General features: G+C 45.7%; 1 protein-coding gene across 2 annotated transcripts in view; it reads right to left on the bottom strand.

Annotated features, from left to right (window-relative positions):
- Nucleotides 1-23,685, bottom strand: part of NTN3 (netrin 3) — a 111,031-nt gene that overhangs the window by 43,413 nt on the left and 43,933 nt on the right. For both annotated transcript variants that reach the window (XM_028705689.2, XM_028705688.2), the window contains one exon: nucleotides 12,062-12,250. In XM_028705689.2, the coding sequence (XP_028561522.1) occupies nucleotides 12,062-12,250 (189 nt within the window). The remainder of the gene's footprint in view (nucleotides 1-12,061; nucleotides 12,251-23,685) is intronic.

The raw sequence follows: 23,685 nt of genomic DNA, 5'->3' as shown, positions 1-23,685 counted from the left end.
AAGCAGTATGGTAAAATATGCTCAACTCTTTCAATGCTGTATCGACAGAAGCAGACCTGTTGGTTGTATGGAATTCCTTTCAGTAAAGCTGGTGGTCTAATAGGATATGGGTCTCAAATCCCAAAAGGCTGCCCATCCTTCCTCTTGAGGGATCTCCATTGAGGCTCCTCTGAACCTCCCAAACCTTCTTGCTGGACCAATGCAGCCTTCTGTGCAGCAAGACTGACAGCACCACCTGCGTGCTGTGGTTACAGATTCCAATCACTTCTTCACCTTCAGGTCTCCATTGAGGCTTCCACAAAATAGCAAGCAGCACCCTTGCCAGCACCCAGGAGCTCATGGAGAGCAATGCTGGAGATCCACAGAGAAAAGAGCTAAACAGGGCAGGGGGCACCAACATCTTTCTCTGGCTCTGTAGGCAGGTGACAAGCCCAGGGCTTCAGGATTGGCTTATCCTGGTAGAGAAAGAGTGGCAGCCGAAACACCACTGTCCCACCTTGGTTTGTGGTTTGGCCATCCATCACAGTCGTATCACCTCTTAATTGAGATGCTTCGTAACTTCCTAATGCTCTGCATTTACATTCTGGGAAGATCTCAAAGGAAGGACTTGCCTCGACAGACGCCTGGCTGCTGCTTCAGCGATAGAGATTAGAGAGTTTGAAACCAGAATATATTTTCATCTGAGGAAGGGAGGGTGTGGTGTGTGTGGGGGGGGGGGAAACGTCTCTCGGTGCTCTCCTTGCAAAGGAAAGAAGACTGAACGGCTGCCAGAGTCGGGCTGGGGGAGTGAGTGGGTGGGTGGGAATGCGCCCAGTCTCCTTCCCTTTGACTATACTCCTGCACAGACAGCCCTGAAGTCTCCCTGACTGGATTCCTTGACACCGCCACCCCTCCCCACAAACAGCAGCTTGCGTGTGCGTGTGTGGCATAGGATAAAGAGGATCTCTCTTAGGAAGACTCCTAAATCCCGAGCAAAGAACATAAGCTAAGAGACAAGAGCTTCTGTTTCCACTGCGCCTGGCTACAGTGGTGCCAAAAAGATGGGGTGGGGGTGGGAAGGTAAATAACTGATTCAGAAAACGGCTGGGACCAGAATGTATCTGACTAACCCACATCCAGGAAGAACGCATGAAGAGCTCTGCTGGATAAAGCTCATGAGATATCCAGCCCAGCATCCTATATCTAGTCACTGTAGCCACTGGTAGCCTTATCCTCAAGGAATTTGTCCAATCCTCTTTCCCCTCCCCCTATTTTTAATTGTTTTATTGTGCTACAACTCACCAAAAAGGTGAAGCAAACCCAATCACCCCACCCCCTTTCCAGGACATGAGATTACAGAGTATTGTGAAGTCAGCACTACCAGAACAACACAATTCCAGTCACTTACTCAAATGAATGAACTAGCCATAAAGGAGTAAAGGAGGTTCTGCTGCATCCCCTTTAGCTGTGTACATAATAAAAGGTATACTAATTCACTGTAAATGTGCCTTTTCATTTCAAACTTTTCAGAAACTTAAGTCAATTTGTTAGTCAATTTTCCTACCAAAGCTAATTGCCACACTTTCTTCACTACCTGCTTTGGAAGTGAATTCCATGGTTTAATTACGCGCTGCATGAGGCAATCATGGATGGCCTAAGCCTGGTAGGGGACCTGGGGCCTTCTATATGTTGTTGGACTCCAACTCCCATTATCACCGACCGTTGGCTGTTCATTGGCTGGGGCTGATGGGTGCTGGAGTCCAGCAACATCTGGAGGGCCACAGGCTTTAAACTGGACTTTAAGCAATATCTCTACATGTTGTTAACTTGCTCAATAATAGAAATACTGGAGCACAATCGTCTCCAGACATTTCCCCCCCCCCCCGGGGGGGGGGGGAATCATGTAAGGCAGTATATGAGAACTTCTCTAGCCTCCTGGTAAAAAGAACAGTTAAAAAGAAGACATAGGGCTGTCTCCACCTCATCCCTGTTGCACAGGCAGCATCTATCATTTGCCGGGACGTTGTTATATCCGCCTTCAAAAAGCTTAGAAGGCAAAATGTTAAACCGTGCCAAGGGAAAAGACTGCCTATATTTGAGAACAGATAGCCAACATAGATAAGACATCCCATTGCTGGAGTTGAAATGCGGCAGACTCAATAACCGGGGGGAGATGCTTGATAATAACTTTGGCCTGCTCCCAAATTATCAATAGCAGATAAGAAAGAGATAGCTCGTCTGAACTAATTACCCGGTTGTCTTTCCAGAACCTCAGGCAGACTTGGAACCACCAAGTCAGACACCCAGGAAGCCTGGGAGCCGCAGTACTAGGGTCTTGATCTGCCAGAAGGCAGAGGACCATTCTCTGTTTGAAGGGCTGTCTGGGTCAAATCTGGTTTAAAGATAAAGAATTCTAAGAAGTCAGAGCTGCAGGTATCTTGAAGCTGCCCATCCATCATGAGTACCTGGACAGCTGACTGAGCAGGAAGACACAGGTGCCTCATCACAGTCATCTTCTCCAATATGGTAGAATGCATTGTATTTCTGTTCAATCATAGTAATGATTTCTACACATATAAATCAGCACATGTACATTTTATGCAAATCTACACTCACCTTTGTCCTGTTTTTTTGGGGAGGCAGGGTTAACATAGTGGCCATCCTAACCAGGTACCACTACTCTGACTTCTGTGTCTCTCAAGTTGACACTTTGCTATCTGCAACCCAGTTCTATTCCCTCCCCACTTCCAGGGATCAGGCTGAAATTAGAAGTACCTAATCTGCACACAACAACACACAAACTGGGATGCAGCTATCTTTTTTAAAATGGACACTTTTCTGAATTTTGCATAGAAAAATGTGCATATTAGAGGAAGGTATATAGAAGAATATGTACATTAGAGGAATGCAAATATTAGTGCAAGCAACAGACAAAAATGCATTACATTAGGGGAAGTTCATTGAAAAATATTTGGCAAAATTGCATTAAGCAATGAGGGCAAACGTACACTAAAATGGTTAGTTTTCACTAGTACACACAAAAAATTCAAACAGGCGCAGAAATGGAGTGAACTGGGAAAGTGAGAATTTGAGTGAAACCAAAATTGACTGATTTATCCATCCATACCCACTATTTACCTGCAGGTAAACCAAGTACATAAAAGCAGCAGTGGTTGGCATCCATTAAGACTGGTGGGGTGAAAGGCAGGGAGCCTAACTGTAGGTGGAGCCAGAGACAAAGGCAGGCAAAGACAACTACTTCTACTTTTCTCCACATTGTGAAGTTGTACAAGGGCAACACTGAGACGGGGAAGGAGATTGATAGGCAGTGCCACCCCCTAGACTTGTTGCAAGGAGGCAGGCAGGTAGGGACTGGCTGAGGCCAGTGGGGCAATACATAAGAGCATAAGAAAAGCCCGTTGGACCAGGCCAATGGCCCACCTAGTCCAGAATCCTGTTCTTGCAGTGGCCAACCAGGTACCTGTAGGAAACCTGCAAGCACACTCAAGATCACTCCGCCTTCCTGTGGCTCCCAGAAGCATTACTGCTTCCAACCATGAAGGCAGAGCATAGCCATCACAGTAGCCTTATGATCCATGAATTTGTCCAATCCTCTTTTAAAGCCATCCAAGTTGGTGGCTCTCGCTGTTTCCTTTGGGTGTGAGTTCCATAGTATAACTAGGTGCTGAAGTGCCCCATTTGCTCTAATAGGACCAGCCTCCAGTACACAAAAGAAGGGGAGGGAAGGGGTTGGTGAATGAAAGGTTTATAGTGGGGAGCTACTACTTTATTTATACCCTGCCCATCTGGCTGGGTTTCCCCAGCCACTGTGGACGGCTTACAGCATATCTAAAAACATAATAAAAACACCAAACATTAAAAACCTCCCAATACAGGACTGCCTTCAGATGTCTTCTAAAAGTTGTGTAGTTCTTTATCTCCTTGACATCTGAAGGGAGGGCATTCCACAGGTGCCACGACTGAAAAGGCCTTCTGCCTGGTTCCCTGAACTTTGTTTCTTGCAGTGAGGGAACCAGCAGAAGACCCTTGGAGGAGGACCTCAGTGTCCAGCTTGAGCGATGGGGGTGGAGATGCTCCTTCAGATATACTGGGCCAAGGTCATTTAGGGCTTTAAAAGTCAGCACCAACACTTTGAATTGTGCTCGGAAATGTACTAGGAGCCAAGGTCATTTCAGACCAGTGTTATATGGTCCCAGCAGCCACTCCCAGTCACCAGTCTAGCTGCAGCATTCTGGATTAATTGTAGTTTCTGGGTCACCTTCAAAGGTAGCCCCACACAGAGCACATTGCATTAGTCCAAGCGGGAGACAACTAGAGCATGCACCACTCTGGCAAGACAGTCCATGGGCAGGTCTCAGCCTGCGTAACCGGTGGAGCTGGTAGACAGCTGCCCTGGACACGAAATTGACCTGCGACCTCACGTGAGTCCAAAATGACTCCCAGTCTGTGCACCTGGTCCTTCAGGGGGCATGGTGACCCCGTTCGGGACCAGGGACTCCCTCACAACAACCCACCCACTTCATGTAGATGGTAAAAAGCTTCATGTAGATGGTAAAAAGCATGGGGGAGTGGACAGAGCCTCTGAAAGGTGGGGGGGGGAGGGAGAGAGAAAGTGCAAGCAGAGGAAGGGAAAGAGGGAAGGGGAAATTTCACAGCCGTGGTTCCAGGCTTCCAGCAACTCCCTTCCCAGCCCCACAGAGGAAATGACTCAGGGTTTTTTCGAGAAACCGCAAGCTGACAAGTTCACCGCCTGCCCTGCCACTTTTGTGCTGGGTTGCAAGATTCAGGGCACATGTCTCCCACCCAGCTGCTCTCCAGGAAACACGGCGGGTTGAAGGAAGGGGGATCAGCACAGCAGGCTGGGCTTCGCAATGGCCGGGGTGCCTGCAGATGGTAGGAAGATGCCCGGCATAGTTGCCCGGCTGAGATTAGACCTCAACGATGAAGAAAGTGGGAGTGAAAGATTGGGCTGAAAGCACAGTGGCTATGGCAGCATTGCCCAAGCAGTCAGGAAAAGTGGAGTAGTCAGGGGAGGGGGTGAAAAATCCTCTTTGCAAATAGATAGCTATGCATCTTTCTCTCCGAAGTAGGATGGGTCCAAAGGGGTGGGTGGGTGAGAGGAAGTAGGAATGGGCAATTCTGTGAGTTCCATTTTCTCTCAGTTTCTCATTCTCCCAATCTTAAATTCAATTCTTCACATCAGCTAGTGAGTTTCAGGGGGTTTTCTTTTTAGTCCTCATGAAAATTCATCAGCATTTCCGTGCAAATCTCTCTGAACATACACATTTTGTACTCAGTTTTGCCCAATATACTCATATTTGCAGAGCACCTTCCCCTAACAGTGCATTTTTGTATGTTATGTTCATGAATATATGCATAATTACGCACCTAGCATATGGATTTTTGTACACATTACTTGGCTGGAGAACTGCATTGCAAAATTTGAAGAAGGGTGAATCTCAAAGGGTGTCTTTGTTTCGGTTCGCAAATTGATTTGGAGAATGCAAATTAAGAGGGCTCACTTTTAAATGAGAACCAAATTGAATTTCTTCCTCATCCCTGAGAGGAGGCATCATGACCAAAGATGACCCCCTTTCTCTTCATCTTCACTCAGAATGGGCTTACTTCCTCCAGGTTTGTTCCAAGAATTCTCAGCAGGGAGAGGTAAACCTGGGTTTCTTTTTTAAAGAGTTCTCTGAAATCTCAGGAAGATCTGTTTCACCTCAAATTAACTAACTAACTAACTAACTAATTAATGACAATTTATTAATTTATATAGCGCTTGTTTGCCAAAATGGCTTCTCAGTAGTTTACATAATTAAAATAACCAATAAAAAAATCCATTTGGGCATTAAAATATCCTCAATCAAAATAAAAAATAAAAAAGACAATTTAAAAGCATGAGAATTAAAATGGTTAAGAAACGCTGACAACACTGGTGGGGCCTCTCATATTTCATCAGGGAGGCCATTCCACAACATTGGCACCACCAGTGGAAAAACCTGAATCCTTGTTACCATAAGTTGAAAGGCCATGGCAAAACCAAATGGTTTTCCAAATGGAGAGGACACATTTCCATGGTAGAGCACATGCCTTTGTTACAAAAGGTTCCAGCTTTAGCCACCACCTCCAGGTAGGGCTGAGAATGACCACCTGCTTGACCACTCCTGCAGTTGGGATCAGACACTGGATTCACCTGGTAGGCCATAGCCAAATCTCTCTCCCACCTGTCCCAGGCAGGTCAAGTGCATGATGTCAGTTGAATCAACTTCAAAGGAATTTTCAGGAGCTCCCTCTGAGACAAGGCTTGAACTGAAGGCGGAGTGGAAGCAGGGGTGGTGTGTCCCATTTCACCTCATTCTGCCCTGCCCCTACTGCCTGCGCCATCTCCACCAGCACTGGAGAAGTGGTGCCAGCATTAGCACTGATTTTCTGGGTGAGATTGACCCAATTTCTAGTGATAGCTCACCAAAATTGCACAACGTCTCTGCTGCGATTTCAGGGAGATCTTGCTAGAAATTGGCACAATCTTGCCTGAAATCGGCGCCGGCTTCTCTGCTGGCACTAGAGGTGATGGGGCAGGTGGGGTGCCACATCAAAAAAGTTTGCAAACTGATGCAGAAATGCAGAGAACCAAGACTAGAAAAAGGAGAACCTGGAATCAGCAGGTTTGACCATCTGTACTCATGCGTTGGGCTCATGCGTTGGGCTGCCATATTCCACCCTTCCCCGTGGCAATTTCCTGCTGGAGACTCACCCACCCTGCTTTTCATAACCCATCACCCAACCCGTCCCAGGCAGCTCCTGGAATGTCAGAACCTGCTTGTTTCCAATGCAGCTGCCATGGCGAGGCTACAAAAAGCACGCGGTCGCTGGGGGGAAAGAGTGTGAACTCTTCAGGCTACGGGGAGACGGGACGGTGTAGAAGCGAGGCACACATGAATGGGACGCCTTGCCAACTCAGCTGCTTGGGTGATTAAAAATGATTAGCTCCCTATTTCCTAATGACCTGGCTGGGAGGCTTGGCTGGCTCGCCTGGCTGTGCCAGACCCCTGCTACACACCGTCTGCCAGCCCTGCCTTCAGCTTTATGAGGCGCTTGTTAAAACTGTGAAGTTTCTCCTCGCTGCATCATCCACGTTCCATCTAAACCCCGAGGGCAGGTCGGGATTTTTCTAGGTAATGCAATCAGGCAGAGAGGGAAAGGGGTTTCCACTGCAGCCAGCGCAAAGCACTTCTTCAAAGAGAAAGTGTGCGGCTCCTTTTGGCCCAGGGTGCGCCTCAGCTACAGACTGTTATGACCTGCCAGAGAATTTCTTCCAGGTGCAAAACATCCATAAACTAAAATATATTCGGTTACTGCAAAAATAACGCTGCCGCACCACCCACCCCAATCCTACAAAATCCGACTAAGGGTCAATGCTTATACACTAAGAGCGTTTAAAAACAACAGCCTATGACTGAAATGCTCTTTTGCATACAGCCGTGCTTTGAATGTTGAAAATTCACGTTTTGACTTGGGAGACGAGAGAAAATGTAGAGTGCGAGGTTGAAAATGCAAACGGAAAACGTGAGCATCAGCCATTATTGCTCTTTCCCTATGCATGCTGAGAGCAAAAAAAACCCTCTAACTGTTCACTTGCTTCACTGCTGTTCCCCCCATTTATTTATTTTTTAAAATCCTTTATTCATATGGAACTTTTTGTGGACTGCAACAGGTTGAGGAGGGAAAAATTAATACACATACCTTGCAGCCATCATCCTGATGAAAACTGGCCACTCCCTCTGGGGCATTAACTGGCATTAATGGAAGTGTCCTTCTGGACGCAAATAGCAGCTTCAGGGAGGAAGCGTTTCTGGGGGCAAGGGGAGAAGTAAGGCTTCTTTCCCACCCGCTGGAGGTTTGATGCTAGTCAGGGTCCTTCCAGCAATGCAAGAGAGCTTCTTCATTTGCAAGGCAGAGCTTATGGGTGACTAACCTGTGGCCCTCCAGATGTTGGGCACCACTTTGGCCATTCATAGTAAACATAAACACTGAAAGAGAGACATGGAACCTCCACTAATAAGCTGTGGAATCTCAGCCACCTCATTGTGACAGTGAAGAGAGGAAACTTTCTCGCCGGAAACACTCTTGGCTCATATAAAGACTTTTGGGTTGGAGAACACGCGCCCCAAGTCTGCTTCCTGGTCCAGCTGCACATGGCCCGGCTCTGACAGCAGTGGTGTGGGTTGGAAAATTGTTGTCAGAACCATTGCACTCTTTTTCCATGGAATTTTTTCCCCTATTTTTAGAAATGTGACGCTCACAGAATTAATTAGTAACATAATGAACAAACACAAGACAAGTCAAGTTGGTCATCTGGGATGGGTGCAATGCCAGTCAAATCTCTGAATCAAAATTGTAATTATTGGCAAGGGGAGTGAGGAGGTTAACCATCTTCAGTGCTTTTATGTTGTCTAAATTTGAATAATGCTAACGGAGTGCAGGCTATTGAAATGGTATTGCAGGTATTTTAATAAAAAGAATATTTCTGTGTAAAGTTTTGAACTTGTTTTAATAGGTATGCACAGCATTTCACTATATAGCTGAAATCCTAACATATTTCATAAGGAGCAAGTCTCACTGAAAGAGTAAATATCCACAGGATTGCACCAATAGAGAGCTTTACTGAATTTCCTCCCTCCCCCCACCTCCCCCCACACCTAAATTAAATATTTCAGTTCCCCTTCTTATTGGTGCTGGGAAATGTTTGATATTTTTAAAGAGGACGTAATATTAGCTTTTCAGTTTATTAAATATTATTTAATTATATTGCTATACCACCCATTAACACAATCCTCTGGCAGTTTATAAAGTCATTAAAAATACAAAACAATATAAAATAAAAAGCCGAAAACAATTGAAAAAGCTATAAACAGTGCAAATTGACGCATAAAAGTCAGTGCAACCACAACAACGTACAATCAATTTAAAAGCAGAATAATAACAGCAAGGGGAAAATAAATTGGTGCGAGTGTTTTAAAATGCCAAATCCCTGTTGTAAATTAGAAGGCCTGGAAGTATACAAAGATCTTTGCTTCACCCCTAAAAGTCCATAGAGTGGGCACCAGGCCAGCATCTCTGTGGATGGCATTCCACAAATAGGGAGCCAGCACCAGAAAGTCCCCGCCTTCACCACACTGATGCCCAGTGGGACTGGTAGGGAAGTAGGCAGGGAGACCAACAGTAGGTGGAGTCAGAGCCAATGAGAGGCAGAGTGGCAGAGTCAAATAATTCTAGTGTTGACCCCATCCTCCTCCTTCCTACTGAATTCTAGAAGGCCAAAACTGAGACTAAGGAAAAGGAGGTTGAGACAGCCTGCGCCACCCCCTGGTTGAGAAAGAAAGCAGGCAAGTGGGGGCTGGCAAAGGCCAGAATGAGGCCAGTGGGGCAGTGCCTCATTCATTCCAATGGGCCAGCCTCCACTGTATTTACCAATCCCCATGGACCAGTTGAGTTTTCAAGTCCATTTTCAGAGGAACCTCATGCATAACCCAAGCAATAATACTACCAAGTGCTTGCTAGATCCTGCATAACTGTTGCATGGCGAGGTTGTAGTTCGTAGATCTACCTATCAGCTGAGCCTGATAAAACATCATCTGAGCCACCAAGGCCACCTGAGCCTCAAACCAATCATGATAGAAGATTCCAAACCGTGAGCCTGCTGGTTTTGGGAGAATGCAAGCTCCTTTCAGAGCAAGCTGAACATCACCTAACTGGGCAGATGAACCATCCACTAATAATACCTGTCTTGCTTGGACTGAGTCTCACTTTACTGGCCCTCATCCAGTCCTTTACTGTGCCAAGGGCCTCACCTGAGTGAGATGAAAGGGAGATGTAGATCTGGCTCTCATCTGTGTATTGTGACACCTCAGGCTACACCTCTGAAGAACCTCTCCCAGTGGTTTCATGTAGATATTCAATAGTGTGGGAGCCAAAACACTATTGGTACCTCAGTTTAAGAACAGTCCGGTTTAAGAACGATTTGGTTTACAAACTCCGCAAAACCAGAAATAGTGTCTTGGTTTGAGAACTTTACCTCGGTCTAAGAATGAAATACGAACGGTGGAAGGGCACCGGCGGCGGGAGGCCTCATTAGGGAAAGTGTGCCTCGGTTTAAGAATGGTTTTGGTATAAGAATGGACTTCCGGAACGGACTAAGTTCATAAACCAAGGTACTACTGTAGTGTAAATTGCAAGGGACAGAGAAACATTCCCCAGCATCACCTTCTGGAGACATCCATCCGAGTACAGACAGAAGCTAGCGCAATGCAGGACACCCACCTCCCATGCTAGGCACAAGGAGGGCATGGCTGATTGTTTCGAAAGGCCACTGGGATGCCCAAGAGGAGCAATGGGGCTGCAGTCCCCAATCTCTCTTCCAGCAGGGGGTGACTGCGGCAATTTCTGTTCCAAAACCAGGTTTAAAGCCTGAATGAGAGTCCAATAAGCATGTTCAATCACATCTCAATGCATTTAGGGCAACAGAAAAGAGTACTCCTCTTTATCACATTGCGATAATACGATAACTTCAGATGAAGGGTAGCTAATAATAATAATAATAATAATAATAATAATAATAATAATAATAATAATAATATTCTGTGGACAGCCTAGTATAAACCCACCACCAATGCACTATTATTGTGCCAACTGCATGTTGCAGAATACACCTGCCAGTCCAGAAGGTCCCTGAGTGCAAAACCATCCTTGAGAGCCAGTGTAGTGTAGTGGTTAGAGTGAGAAACTAGAACCTGGGACACCAGGGTTAAAATCCCCACTCAGTCATGAATCTCACCGAGTGACCACGGTCTGCCACTGCCTCTCAGCCCAGCCTACCTCACAGGGCTGTTGTGGGCATTAATTGAGGAGGAAGGGAACCATGTACACCACCTTAAGTTCCTTGGAGGAAAAGATGGGGTATACAGTGGTACCTCAGGTTACATACACTTCAGGTTACATATGCTTCAGGTTACACACTCCGCTAACCCAGAAATAGTGCTTCAGGTTAAGAAATTTGCTTCAGGATAAGAACGGAAATTGGGCTCCGGCGGCGCGGCGGCAGCAGGAGGCCCCATTAGCTAAAGTGGTGCTTCAGGTTAAGAACAGTTTCAGGTTAAGAACGGACCTCCGGAACGAATTAAGTACTTAACCCGAGGTACCACTGTACATGGAATAAATAAGTAAATAAAATAAACAGCAAAGGAAGACAGCTACCATGGTTCTGGATGCACCTTTCAGCTGTTCTAACAAGCGTTCCAGAAAGATATATATTTTGAAAGAGGATGCTGAGAAGCCTGAAGAAAAGAAATGCTAATTGCGGTGGATACACATTAACCCAGGGATAAGCTATACTGTGGGTTAAAAGCTGATGATGCATGGAAGAAGCCTGCTTCTCATTTAAACCCAGACTCCAGATTAGTATAAATAAACCATGACGGGGGAAGGAATTATTCAGTGCTGACAGAGCCATGGTTTCTTGCCTGAGAGAAGCACCAAACTAGGAAGTGCGTCTCCTTCACCTTTGGCTAGGAACTCAAACGTCCATTCTGAAATTAATTAAACTGGATTGTAAAGCAGCGATTATCAGGTTTGGTTGAGGCACTGGGGTCACTCTTTGGGGTGTGTTTCTCAATGTAATTTGACCTTCACAACTATCATTAACAACAGTACATTTTTATTTCCCATTAGGGCCAATTCCCCACCAACCTCAGTCTGATCCCAGCCAGCCCTCGCATACCTGCCTTCTTACATCTGGCCCAGGGATGGACCAGTCAGTCAGCTGCCTCCTCCTGAGCCTCAGTGTGGTCTTTGCAGAACTCAGCAGGGAGGCAGAGGACAAAACTAGGTGAGCTGACTCGGCCTGTCAGCCCTGGCACCACATGTCCTGTCTAGGCTCCCTGACTTCAGCCGTACCAGTCCTAATGTTTGCCAGCCATAACTAAGTAAACTGGCAAACTCCTAAGGGACTTAATCGCGTCCTTTCTCACAAGGAAGGTTGGGAGATGTTCTTGTTTCTTACCTTTGCAGGCTTTTCTGTCAGTGATGGATTTGCTCATGTCTCTGTAGAAGCCCTCTTTGCAGTAATGGCAGTGTCGCCCAGCAGTGTTGTGGCGACAATTCAGGCAGACCCCCCCACTCTTCCGTCCCGAGAGTTTGTAGAGCTCCATGTTGAAACGGCAGCGGCGGGCATGGAGATTGCAGTTGCAGGCTGTGCAAAGAAGAGATGGGACAGGTCAAAGTAAGATCTGAAAGACCCACTCACTCTCCTCTTCTCTGTCATACAACCCAGCTCCTCAATTTGCTGTTATGTCCCAACTGAGCAAATTATGGCTTCTGTGGACCACCATTTGCCTCCAGCCCAATCTTGGCATCCCAATGAAGGCCATGGTTCCCAATAAGGCAGTGTGGTGTGGTGGTTTGGGTGCTGGATCAGGACCCGGGAGACCAGGGTTCAAATCCCCAATTAGTCATGAAGCTCACCAGGCGACTTTGAGCCAGTCATATTCTCGCAGCCTAACCTAACTCACAGGGTTGTTGTGAAGATAAAATGGGGAAGAGAGCAACGTATGCCACATTAAGCTCATTGAAGGAAAAGTTGGATATACACATAATAATAAATCAATCTACCATTTGTAGTAACCATGGTTTGCTCTATTTTGAAATCACAGTAAACTATGGTCATCACCAACCAGAAAGTGAGGGAGGGAACTACAGAGTGTGAGAGGAAGGGAAGAAAGGAGTGCAGAACTCCAAGACACAAGTGCCTAATGTCCTAATGCATTGTTGGGATGGGGCATCTGAACCGAGACTTTAAGTTAAAAAGAAAAAAACCCCATAAATTTATTACATTGATTAAAACTATCCTTATTCTAACCCATCACAGGCCACCAAAAATTCACTGATAGAAAACACTCAGGGTTGTACCTAACTAAGTTCTAATCAGATGACATCCACTGAAATTCATGGGCCCAAGTTAGTTATATCCATTGATTTCAATGGGTCTACTCTGAGTAGGACCAACATCGGAAACAACTTTTAGAAGCGGAAATGCTCCTCTTTTATACAATTCCTCTGCACCGGCCTTCATTCTATACACCTCTATCTTGACTCATCCCTCTCCCCATCCCAAAAAATAAAATGGGGAGAAAATGGTCACTCCACTCATCTTGACTCCTGCATCTCCCCCACCCCCATGCAATACCTGTTCCATCCAACGCCCCTGCCCATGCCCGTGAGAAGACCACCCACCTTGAACTGGGCCGGGGGGCAGCAGGGACATTCTCTCTGCTACTCACTGCCAGAGCTATTAAGGAGCACGAATTGTACCAGCTGCGACCAGGTTATGAAATTGGGGGGGGGGGGTGCAGTGCGGGGAGAGAGTCAGCGGTAGCAGCAGCAACAGAAAAAGCTGCTAAACTCATTTTGCTCCTTCTCCCTCCTTCTGCACCCCTGGTCCCTCTCCCCATTAACCACAGAAACCAAAGTTGGGAGGGGGGTGGACAGGATTCTTGTGTGCAAACTTTCTTCTTCTTCTTCTTTTAAAGGGAAAACACACTGCCAGCTCCTGTTCAACATAATCACAAAAAGATAATGGGAACAAGGTTCCCCCTGGCTATACCCCGCCGCCGTCCGCTGCCCTTGCGGCCCCTGCCCTTATTCCTCCCTTCCCCGAACGAATCCTGGCCAGGGTGAGAGTTTTTCCAGGCGTGCTGTGAAATTCATTAATGTGTCAGCCCAAGATTTAACTGCTGGGCCTGCTTATCATTTGCATGAAATTTCCTCTCGGCTAACTCACTGCCCCCCCTCCACCCGGCATCCTGGAGTGCTTTGCAGACCTCGCTGTTTCTCTTTGTAACAGAAGAAAGTGGGGAGGGCCGGGGGATGGGGAACCCCTTGAAGATCAAACAGCTCTGAAGCACATGGGGGAAGACTCCGGGAGCTCAAATAGCTTCACGCTGGCTAAGAGCAGCGTTCCCCGTATCCCTTCCCAAGAGCCTTTGCTCCATCCTAACTACAGAGCAAGATTTGACTGGACAATAACAATAAACATGTTTTCATAGTGCATCCACCCACCTGCCTGTATATATAAAAAAACACCTCCGTAAAACCCATGGGGCAAATCAGAAAGAACATGACAATAAATTCTCTTAAATGTCAGGCTCCAATTGGTGCACAAGGGGATTCAATCCTGAGTTGGCAGCAGCAACCAGAATCTTCAGGTTGTGGCCAGGGCTTGCCAACACTCTGCTCCTGGTGATGCCTGCCCTGGGTCACCTTTTTAAGGGACTCCACTGAGAACCGGGGCATGCTGGAGCCACCATTTAAATTCCCCACGTGACTCCTCTGGGGCATTGTGGGAAACTGATTGAGGCCGCCATTTTCCTTTCCCAAAATGCTTCAGACCAACGCATTGCAAGGCATTAGAAGGGCAGCTCCACCAGCTCCTAAATTTGATAAAGCAACAGTTATGGGGCAGAGTATGAAGGCTTAACAAAGGAGAGGACGCAAAACGGGGTCCCTAGAGTTGACCCTGATGTCAAACCATTAAGGCAGCCACTAACACATGTCCAAGAAGGAGGACAAAGCAACACATTGCCCATCTACAGGGAGTACAACCTGGACAACAGAGTGAGCAGACACATACTGTAGGCCACCATCTTCCCCACTATGGTAAGCTGAATTGCATTTCTATTTAACTTACAGAAAGCAGGTTGTATCCCGTGTTTTTCCTACTCAGGGTAGACCCACTGAAATTAATGGGCATGACTAACACGGGTCTATTAATTTTAAGGGGTTTACTCTGAGAAGGGCTTAGTTGGTTACCACTCAGTAGTTCTCAGTTTGCAACTATAAACTTCAATTAGCGTGTGCAAATTTTATGCAAATCTCTGTCTTCTTTCGTCCTGTTTTCCTTTTGGCGATGCATTTCTGGGTGATGTGTAGGTGGCCACTCTAGCTCTGGCTTGGGAGAGGCTCCATGCCTACCTTTTAATGGGCCTGGATTTAAACAGGGAGAGCTTGATTGGGAAGAGATAACAGTGTCATTCACAGATACTTGGCTCATTTCAGATTTTTAATGCGGACTCACCTAATCAGACTTCCCAAGACGATACACGAACTGAAATGCAACTACCCTCTGAAATTTGTACTTCTCTGAATTTTGCGCTGCTATTCTCCACCCGCAAAATGTGTACAAACCACACATATTAGGGGAAGGTGTGCATAAGAATGTATACATTCATAAAAATAACATACAAACATGCATTGTATTAGGTGAAAATTGCTTGCAGAAATGAACTTTAGGGAAATTGCATTCTAAAATGTGTATATTAGGGGAAATGTGCACTAAAATGCTGGTGAATTTTCATGAGAACTGAAAAAAATAGCAAACTGATGCAGAAATGTGGCAAACAGAACTTAAGGCTGGAAAAATGGGAAGCTGACAGAAACCGAAATAGACAGATGTGTCCATTCCCACTGGCACTTCTGGCTCACCACTGATTTACACGGTTCTCTCCCTCCCCTACTTTATCTTCACAAGAACCCTGTGAAATAGGTTAGACTGAGAGGCACTGACTGGCTCATGGTCAGAGAGCTTCATGGCTCAGTGGGGATTTGAACCCTGGTCTCCCAGGTCCAAGTCTGACTCCCTAACCACTACACCACACTGGCTCCACTGATGGCTGGCTTGCTTGCTTGGGGAGCGGCAGCTGGCACATCCCTCCTCCTGACCTGAAGTTCCCATGTACAGGACGTTCCGCATTCTGCTCCCTTTGTTAGGGAAGCCCTCAAGGACTATTCATCAGAGGTGAAGAGGTGAGATGGGAAGGAAGCATGGGTAAATAATTGCCCAGGCTTGTCTCATTGCCTCTGACTTCATCAGTAACAGTTTAGCTTAGCAAGGCCAGAGGCCAAAGAGAGGCTTAAAACTACTCACAGCAGCATCTAAGCAACTGGAGCACCATTGCAGTTGCACCAACACTGGAAGGTGCTGCCTCATACCAGGTAAGGCCGTTTGTCCATATCGCTCAGTATTGTCTACTCTGATTGACAAAAACTCTCCAGGGTCACAGACAGAGGTCTTCCAGTCATCCCCTATAACCTGATCCTTTTAACTGGAGAGACAAGGCATTGAACTGGAGGTCATCTGCATGCAAGAGAGGTGCCCCGACACCACTGAGCCATGGTTCTTTCTGTACTTAGCTTCCTCCCAGACCAAAGGAGTATCTAGCATGGGATTCTGTTCCCGCAAAGTCCCAATGAAGAGACCACATCACAATCACATAAACCTTTGCAGGAACAAGATATTTCTACATCGTCAAGTAAGTAACTCTTAAACTTTGGAGCCACTATTGACAAGTCCCTGCACCTCCTAGACTTATCATCTGCTAGAAAAGAAAGACAACCACTTTACGAGGACAGTCCTCTGCTTGGAGGTGTCCACTACATGAATTGTTGTCCAAGTCCAGTTTAAAGATAAATAGTTGGAGGGACCCTGAAGTCACCTATCAACTGGGAGCAGCACCAGGACAGCAAACTAAGCAGGCACACACAGGTCCCCTCATCAAAGTCCTCCTTACTAAATTTGCACATACCCATAAAAGAGAATAACTTTTAGGCAAGCTTCTATCCTCTTGTTCAGTGATGCATTCCCTCCTTTTTTTACATGTTGATGGCTACTATTTGAACAGATGGAACCATGTGAACGAGGGTGAATATGGAAGCAACTGGACTGTGCTAGAACCCACAACTTTTATATATTAATATAATAACCTATATTAACACCCAGGATGTGGCCATCTACTGAATCAGACCATTGGTCCATCTAGCTCAGGACTGTCCAGGAAGTGGGTCTCCAGGGTGTCAGATGGGCATTTGTTCTCAGCCTTAGCTGCAGGTGCTGGGGACTGGACCTGGAGCCATCTGTGTACAAATCAGACACTGTACTGCTCATCTAAGGCCTCCCTGCTCCATGTTAATGATCACGGATCAGATAAAGTAAACAAGGGCATCTGCTTCTTGAAGACAGATTATACAGATCTGCCTGGAACAGAAATAAAGATATCCAATTTACTTTCTGGATCCACTCCGTCTGGACAGATACAAGTATTTAGAGCTAACTAGAGCTCCCGCTGTTTCGGTTTGCACTGGCAACCTTTGCATGTAACCTGTGCAGGAGATATTTTCCATTTTGGCTGCTACTCTCTCCCAGAGGGGAAAGAAACTGTTCCAGAAAATTACTTAAGCTTCTGCATATGGCCTACTCTGCTCACCCCCCCCCTCTTGTTTTCAGACAACGACAGTAGCCAGGGACGAAATCCTGAGTCCCTCAAAGGAACCACAGTACCATCAATGGAAGATGCAGAGGCCAGTTCTCATGAATGGTTATCAATGGGAATCTTACTCAAGCATTCCTCCAGCCTTAATTGAATATGCAAGAAGGGGGGGGGGGGGAGAGAATGCATGAGGGTGTGAGCTCCATCCCCATTCCTAGTGCCCTCTGTGTGTTTAAAGGAGACTGTCTAAGGCAGGGAATCCTCCTTTACTTGTGGAGGTTGCAGGTTCCAAAATGTGTGGGAGCCCCATAAGTACAGGCAGTGGTTGCAGGTGCCCACTGGAACTAGTAGGGATGATGGTGGGTTTCTAGGTAGATGTGGGTTGGCTGAGGGCAGACTGAGGTTGGTGGAGTAACGCAACCATTAGCCCTAAATGGAAACAGAAGTGGAAATTGCCAGTGTTCCCTTATTGGTCCGATGTCTAGAAGGGAAATCAATCCACCAAATGGCAATTGGTAATGGTTGTTGTTGTAGCTGTTTTTCAGTCCACAAATAATATGTGATTGTTAAACCCCCTACTTCCAGTTTAAATTGTGTTTGCATTTAAATGAATGGCATGGGAATAACTAAATCATTAATTATGCTAAATTTGTAACTTACGTAAATAATTCTGAAATTATGTTAACAGCAGACAGTGAGAGATTAATACTGCGGTATTTGGCAGAAACTGAACTGTAGTGGAACAGAAACAATCCCGATTGTGCCAGAGAGACAGATCTGAATGGAAACGGCTGCTTTTGGACATTCCTTCCCCCACCCACCTCTGTGTCCTGAATAAGATGAAGGTGATGAGTTGGAAATGGCCTGATTGTAATGTAGGGAGGTGAAACTAGGAAGGAGTGGGAAAGAAGAGTCTTTCTTGGGATATACATGTTCATTACTGCTTATTGTATAAGAAGAGAGAGGGGTATGCATAAACATCAAGTCTAGTCTACAAAGGTAAAAATTGCACATATTGCTCTGCTCACTTTTGCCTCTGGCTCCTCCCACCAGAATGTGGCCCTCAGAAAGTTGCCCAGAAGGGAATGTGGCCCTCAAACTGGAAAAGGTGCTACAACCCCTGGACTGGATGGACCTTTGGTTTAATCCAGCAGAGATGTTTCCATGCATCATATTGGTCATTAACCACTGTGTTGTTCTCTCAACAATTGCTATCATTAAACAGTAGATTCCCCCCTCCCCCACTTTTAAATCCATGAATTTTGATGGGGGGACGGAATAAGATTTTAGTCCACATCACGCATGTGGCCGCACTGGCAGTTAAAAGTTTGCCACTGCTAAACCACATATACAATTGATAACACCTGGGGAGCAACACTGTGGCAGCTAGCAGTGTCGAAGCCAAAGTATTTAAGATATCTAGTAAATGCCAAACAATGTGGGAGGCATTGTTCAAAAGAAGCACAAAGCAGCCAGATTCTGCCATCAGTGAAGTCAAAGGCTTTTTGTTCAGCTGTCTGTTTTTTGAAAGATCACTCCCAAGGTTGGGGTAAAGCCAGTAGCAGAAAAATAACTTTCCTGCTCTAGCATGTGGATAGATATTAATACCACTAGGAAATTTTTGGAAGTCGAGGCCTAATGAGACCCTGGAGAGAATGCAACATACACACGTATCCTTTCAAGAATTCAGCTGGTGCATAGAAGATGGATGGTTTTGCAAAGACCAGCTACAATTGCAAATGATACGGGCAAAAAACCTTAACAAATAAAAATGAAGGGCAGAATTAGGTTGACCATGTCTCCTTCTTTACAGACCGCAGTTCTCTGTTTCAAAGGTGGAAAACCTGCATGCAGCAGATGCTGCTGATCTTTGAGCATCCCTGACTATTGGTGGTTCAGGTGGGAGCTGATGGGAGTCATAAGCAAGCAACATCTCTTCTTGAATGGCTGCCTGGTCCAAGTGTGGTTTAAATATAAAGATCCATAAGAAGGGAGAGCAGGAGAGGACCTTGTGGCACCCAGAGAGCAGCTCGATCAAGGCACACAGGTCACCTGGGTCCTGCTCTCTCCCTCACTTATGGCGAGATGCAGTATCTTCCCATTTAAATGTTAGTCACTATTTCTGAAGATGCATCATTTGCCCTCTGGCCCTACCATAGGAGCCAACGCCTAGGGGCTGGGGGGTCTTCAGCCACCCTGATAAAATATTTGAGGGGGCCAGGCCCCCCAAAAGTTGATAGGCATTGCCATTCAAATGGTGTGTGTGCACTGCATCATGTGATAAGATTATGCGGGGTGTGACTTACCTGCCCCCTCAAATATTTTATTCAAGTTGGCATCCCTGGGCCATGCCCACCGCTGACATGTGTGACCCTCATGAACTTTCCCCAGTAGGCAGCATGGCCCTTGTGTCTGAAAAAGGTCCCCCGTACCTGCTCTAGACCACCAGACCCGACTGTCAGCATCCAGGAGCAAATTAAATCCCAAGGCAGATTGCAGAAGAAAACAAGCAGCCTACGCGGTAGGGTTGGCATGTCTCCCTCAGATCCTTTCCTCAACATGACTGCGCTTGATCTTCCACCACGAAGCATGTCGTTTGCATATTCTTCCCTTTCCCTCCCAAGTCGAGGGGAGGAAGAGCAGCTAAAAACTTGTGCTGCAACCACGAGCCAGTTTTTGTTACAGCTCAATCTCTCCCTGTCTCATGTTAATCACTAATTAAAGGCCTGAATGGTCCCTGCTGTTTGAGGGTATTAATAAGAATTTAATTGCATAGTTTCAGGCTAATTATATAGGAGCTCGCTTCCTTCCTCACACAAGGGCAGCCAATTTCTCTCCCCCCTCACCTCACCCCGCCTTTCAAAAATCACATGACCAATTAAACAATCACAGGTTCAATTAATTTGTAAATAATGGGCCAATTACATAACGCTGCAATTCTCCGCTCCGTTTCTAAAGGCCACCGACGTCCGCCACCCTCCTCCCGCAGGAATCCGTAACCTGCCGTCTTCCTCTAAGCATTACCGAGCATTAAGCACACTTACTGTCTGCGATCTGGCTGGGAGCAATTAGTCAATGGAACAGTCTCCATGAAATTCTAGAGCAGACCTCAATGCCAAAGCCACAACAGATCGGAGCTACACCCCATGCCTTCACTGGAGAAGTGCCTGGCTGCAATGCCTGCAGGGCAGGGTTGCTACTTCCGCCGTGTAGGAGGGCAATCCAGGTCCTGAAAATGCCACCACTCCCTCAACCACCCAAAACCATCTTAATGAAACCATTCAGTAATAAGCAGGTTCGGAGCTGCATACCATGTTTAGCTTGGCCCCTTTACCAGGGGCTGCCTTGATCGCACCAGAGAGAGCAGTCATTTCAGGGGTGGCGTCGGAGTGAGGAGAGGCCACATTCACACCATGCATTTAAAAGTGCCATGATACTATTCTGAAAGGGCATGGCTTCCCCTGGAGAATTCTGGGAGCTGTGGTTCACTGAGGGTGCTGAAAGTTGTTAAGAAACCCTCCTTTTCCTCCTACAAAGCTACCTTTCTCAGGATGCTTTAACAGTTAACCCCTCTTCCCAAGGAACTCTGGGACCTGCAGCTCTCTCAGGGAAATAGGAGCTCTCTAACAGCTCTCAGCACCCTGAACAAACTACAGGATTGGCAAGCTGTTCTGTTTGCTTGGTTTTTGTTTGAACCTATCAAGAATGTAGACGCAGTTGCAAAGCATGGAACCGTGGTTGGAATGGGAGGGAACTGTTGTGTGCCTCCCCATGCCCATAAAGGAGACACTCATAAGAACACTAAGTCCAGGGTCTAAAATAATCTAGTTGCATCACTGGATGGTCCATTTACCAATGCAGTATCCTGTTTCCTCTAGTGCTCAATCAGATGCCTCCGGGACCCCAAAAGAAACACCTCTCATTTATTCATTGCCCCCAGCTGATGGCAGTCAGAGTAGCACAGCCTCTGACCAAAGGAACATAGGAAGCTGCTTTATACTAGGTCAGACCATTGCTCCATCTGGCTCAGTATTTTCTGTACAGACTGGCAGTTGCTGTCTAGGATGTCAACCATGGTTCTCTCCCAGCCCTGCCGGAAGGTGCCAGGGACCTTCTGCATGCAAGACACTGAACATGAAGGTTGGAATTAACTGCTAACTTCCACACACACACTATGACTATGAGCAGGGCATCAGTGGCATGGAACATGGGGCACAAGTTGCTGTTTCTGACATTTTTTATACTGTAAACCACCTTGGAATCTTTGGATGAAGGATGGTATATAGATTTAATGCATGACGATGATGAAGATGATGATGATTCAGGAGTCCTGTCCAGTTTCACACTTGACCACTCTAAAAACTGGGCTAAAGAAACCAACGCTTTTAGCCAGTATAAGGAAGCTTTGTATGTCCACATGATTCTCCACAAAGCAAGTGCATGAGCAACTAAATTAACAGACCTTCCAAACTGAAAGTGAGGGAGATTTAGGTTCCGTCCCTGCCATGAATGCTTTCACTGTTTGGTCAACCTGTTCCTAAGGTACGGCCAAGAAAACTGCAGTGTTTTAACATTTGTATTTTGATGATAATTCTAGATAACTGCTAGGCACAAAACAGGCTTCATCTTGCCCTATGTCAATGTTGACTAATAGATTAAATCTTTATGACTTTATTCTGTAAACTTTGAGCTACGCATTTCCAGCAACCTCTGCTTGCAAAACAATACATGTGAGCTATCTAGCAGCTCAGATTTAACAATGGCTGCCATAATCATATGCAAAGTATTTCAGATCTTGTCAAGCACTCTGGTTAAATACTTATGGCTCTGCAAACCTTACGTTTTGGTCCAGTATCAGCATGAAAAGTCACCCGGTGCAGGCTGAGTTTGGACTTTGCAACTGAACGCATTCTGAATGGTTTTCAAAGAGCAATGTTGAAAAGTGCTTTGCTTTGATTCAGCAAGCTCAGCACCCCAAATAGTTTAACTGCCAATTTAGAAATATCAATGAATATCAGGATGACACCGACGAGAATTAAAATAAAGTTGAGGGATCAGATATCAAAGCAGGAGGCAGATCATACCTAAATATAGGTGTCTGACTAGAGTGAACAGTCCTGACTTAGTAAAATCATTCTAAATTATTTTTAACTCTCTAGCACAGCCCTAGTTGCATTCTGAAACTATGGGTGAGATTGGGCTGTGTGTATGTGTGTAATAATTTCTCTGGCTAGCTCTGTGCTGTATCCCATTTCCTCTGAATTCTGTTTTAAGTGGAAAGATTCCTAAAATTTATTTTTTAAGCTGATCATGAAAAATTTGCCACAGCTTTATTTGCATTTTTTAAAAAAATCATTTCTTGTATTACATTTGTTGCTTGTGTTGTTTTGCTTTTTCAGTTTAATCATGCTTATACTGAAAAATGATCCTTTGAATTTTACTGGAAACTCCAGGGGTATCCCTATCATACCTCTATGTCATGTGCATCTTGACTCTAGTGAATACACAAGTCCATAAAGGCTGAAATCTTATCCACACTTATATGGGAGTAAAACCCATTGAATTTAGCTGGGCTTACTTGTGAGTAAAGCTGCAGAGGTGTGTGTTACAAGGTGAGTGGACTTTTGGACAAGAGAGTCAGAGCTGTGCTAAAGGAGAATAATGAGATTGCAGAGAATCTGAATGAATTATTTGCATCTGTCTTCATAGCAGAAGATGTGGGACAGAACCTGAACTAACCTGCACCTGAACTAACTTTCTCATTAAGTAAGACTGAGAAACTGAGACAAATCGTGGTGGTGAAATTTGAAGTTCTAGGCATTATCAACAAATCACTGCATCCAAATGGCATCCACGTGAGAGTTCTAAAATAACTCAAATGTGAAACTGCTAATCTGCTAAGAAAAATAAGCAATTTGTTCCTAAGATCAACCTCCACACCTGAGGACTCAAAAGTGGCCGATGTAACATTATTTTTTTTTAAAAGGATCCAGGAAATTACAGGCTGAGTAACTTAACACCTGTTTCAGGAAAATTGGTAGAAAGCACTGTTAAAGATACAATTACCACGATCAGAGAAGAACAAGTCTTGCTGAAGCAGAACCACCATGGCTTCTGGAAGGATAAGTCCTGTTTCACTAACCTCTTACAAATTCTTTAAAAGTGTCAACAAGCGTATAGATAAGGGTGGTCCAGTGAGCATTATATAGTTAAGACTTTCATAAAACCTTCCAGTAAAGCCCCTCATCAAAGGTTCCAGAGTAGCTTAGCACTCCTCTTATACATGAGTAACTTTATTATGGAACAGGAATCAGAAAGCAGGAGCAAACAGACTGTTCTCCCGATGGAGGGATATAGAAATCAGATT

This window comes from Podarcis muralis, chromosome 14, assembly GCF_964188315.1.
Source record: "Podarcis muralis chromosome 14, rPodMur119.hap1.1, whole genome shotgun sequence".
Taxonomy (NCBI): Eukaryota; Metazoa; Chordata; class Lepidosauria; order Squamata; family Lacertidae; genus Podarcis; species Podarcis muralis.
Note: the sequence above shows the minus strand (reverse complement) of the source record. Positions and strands in the feature narration are given on the sequence as shown.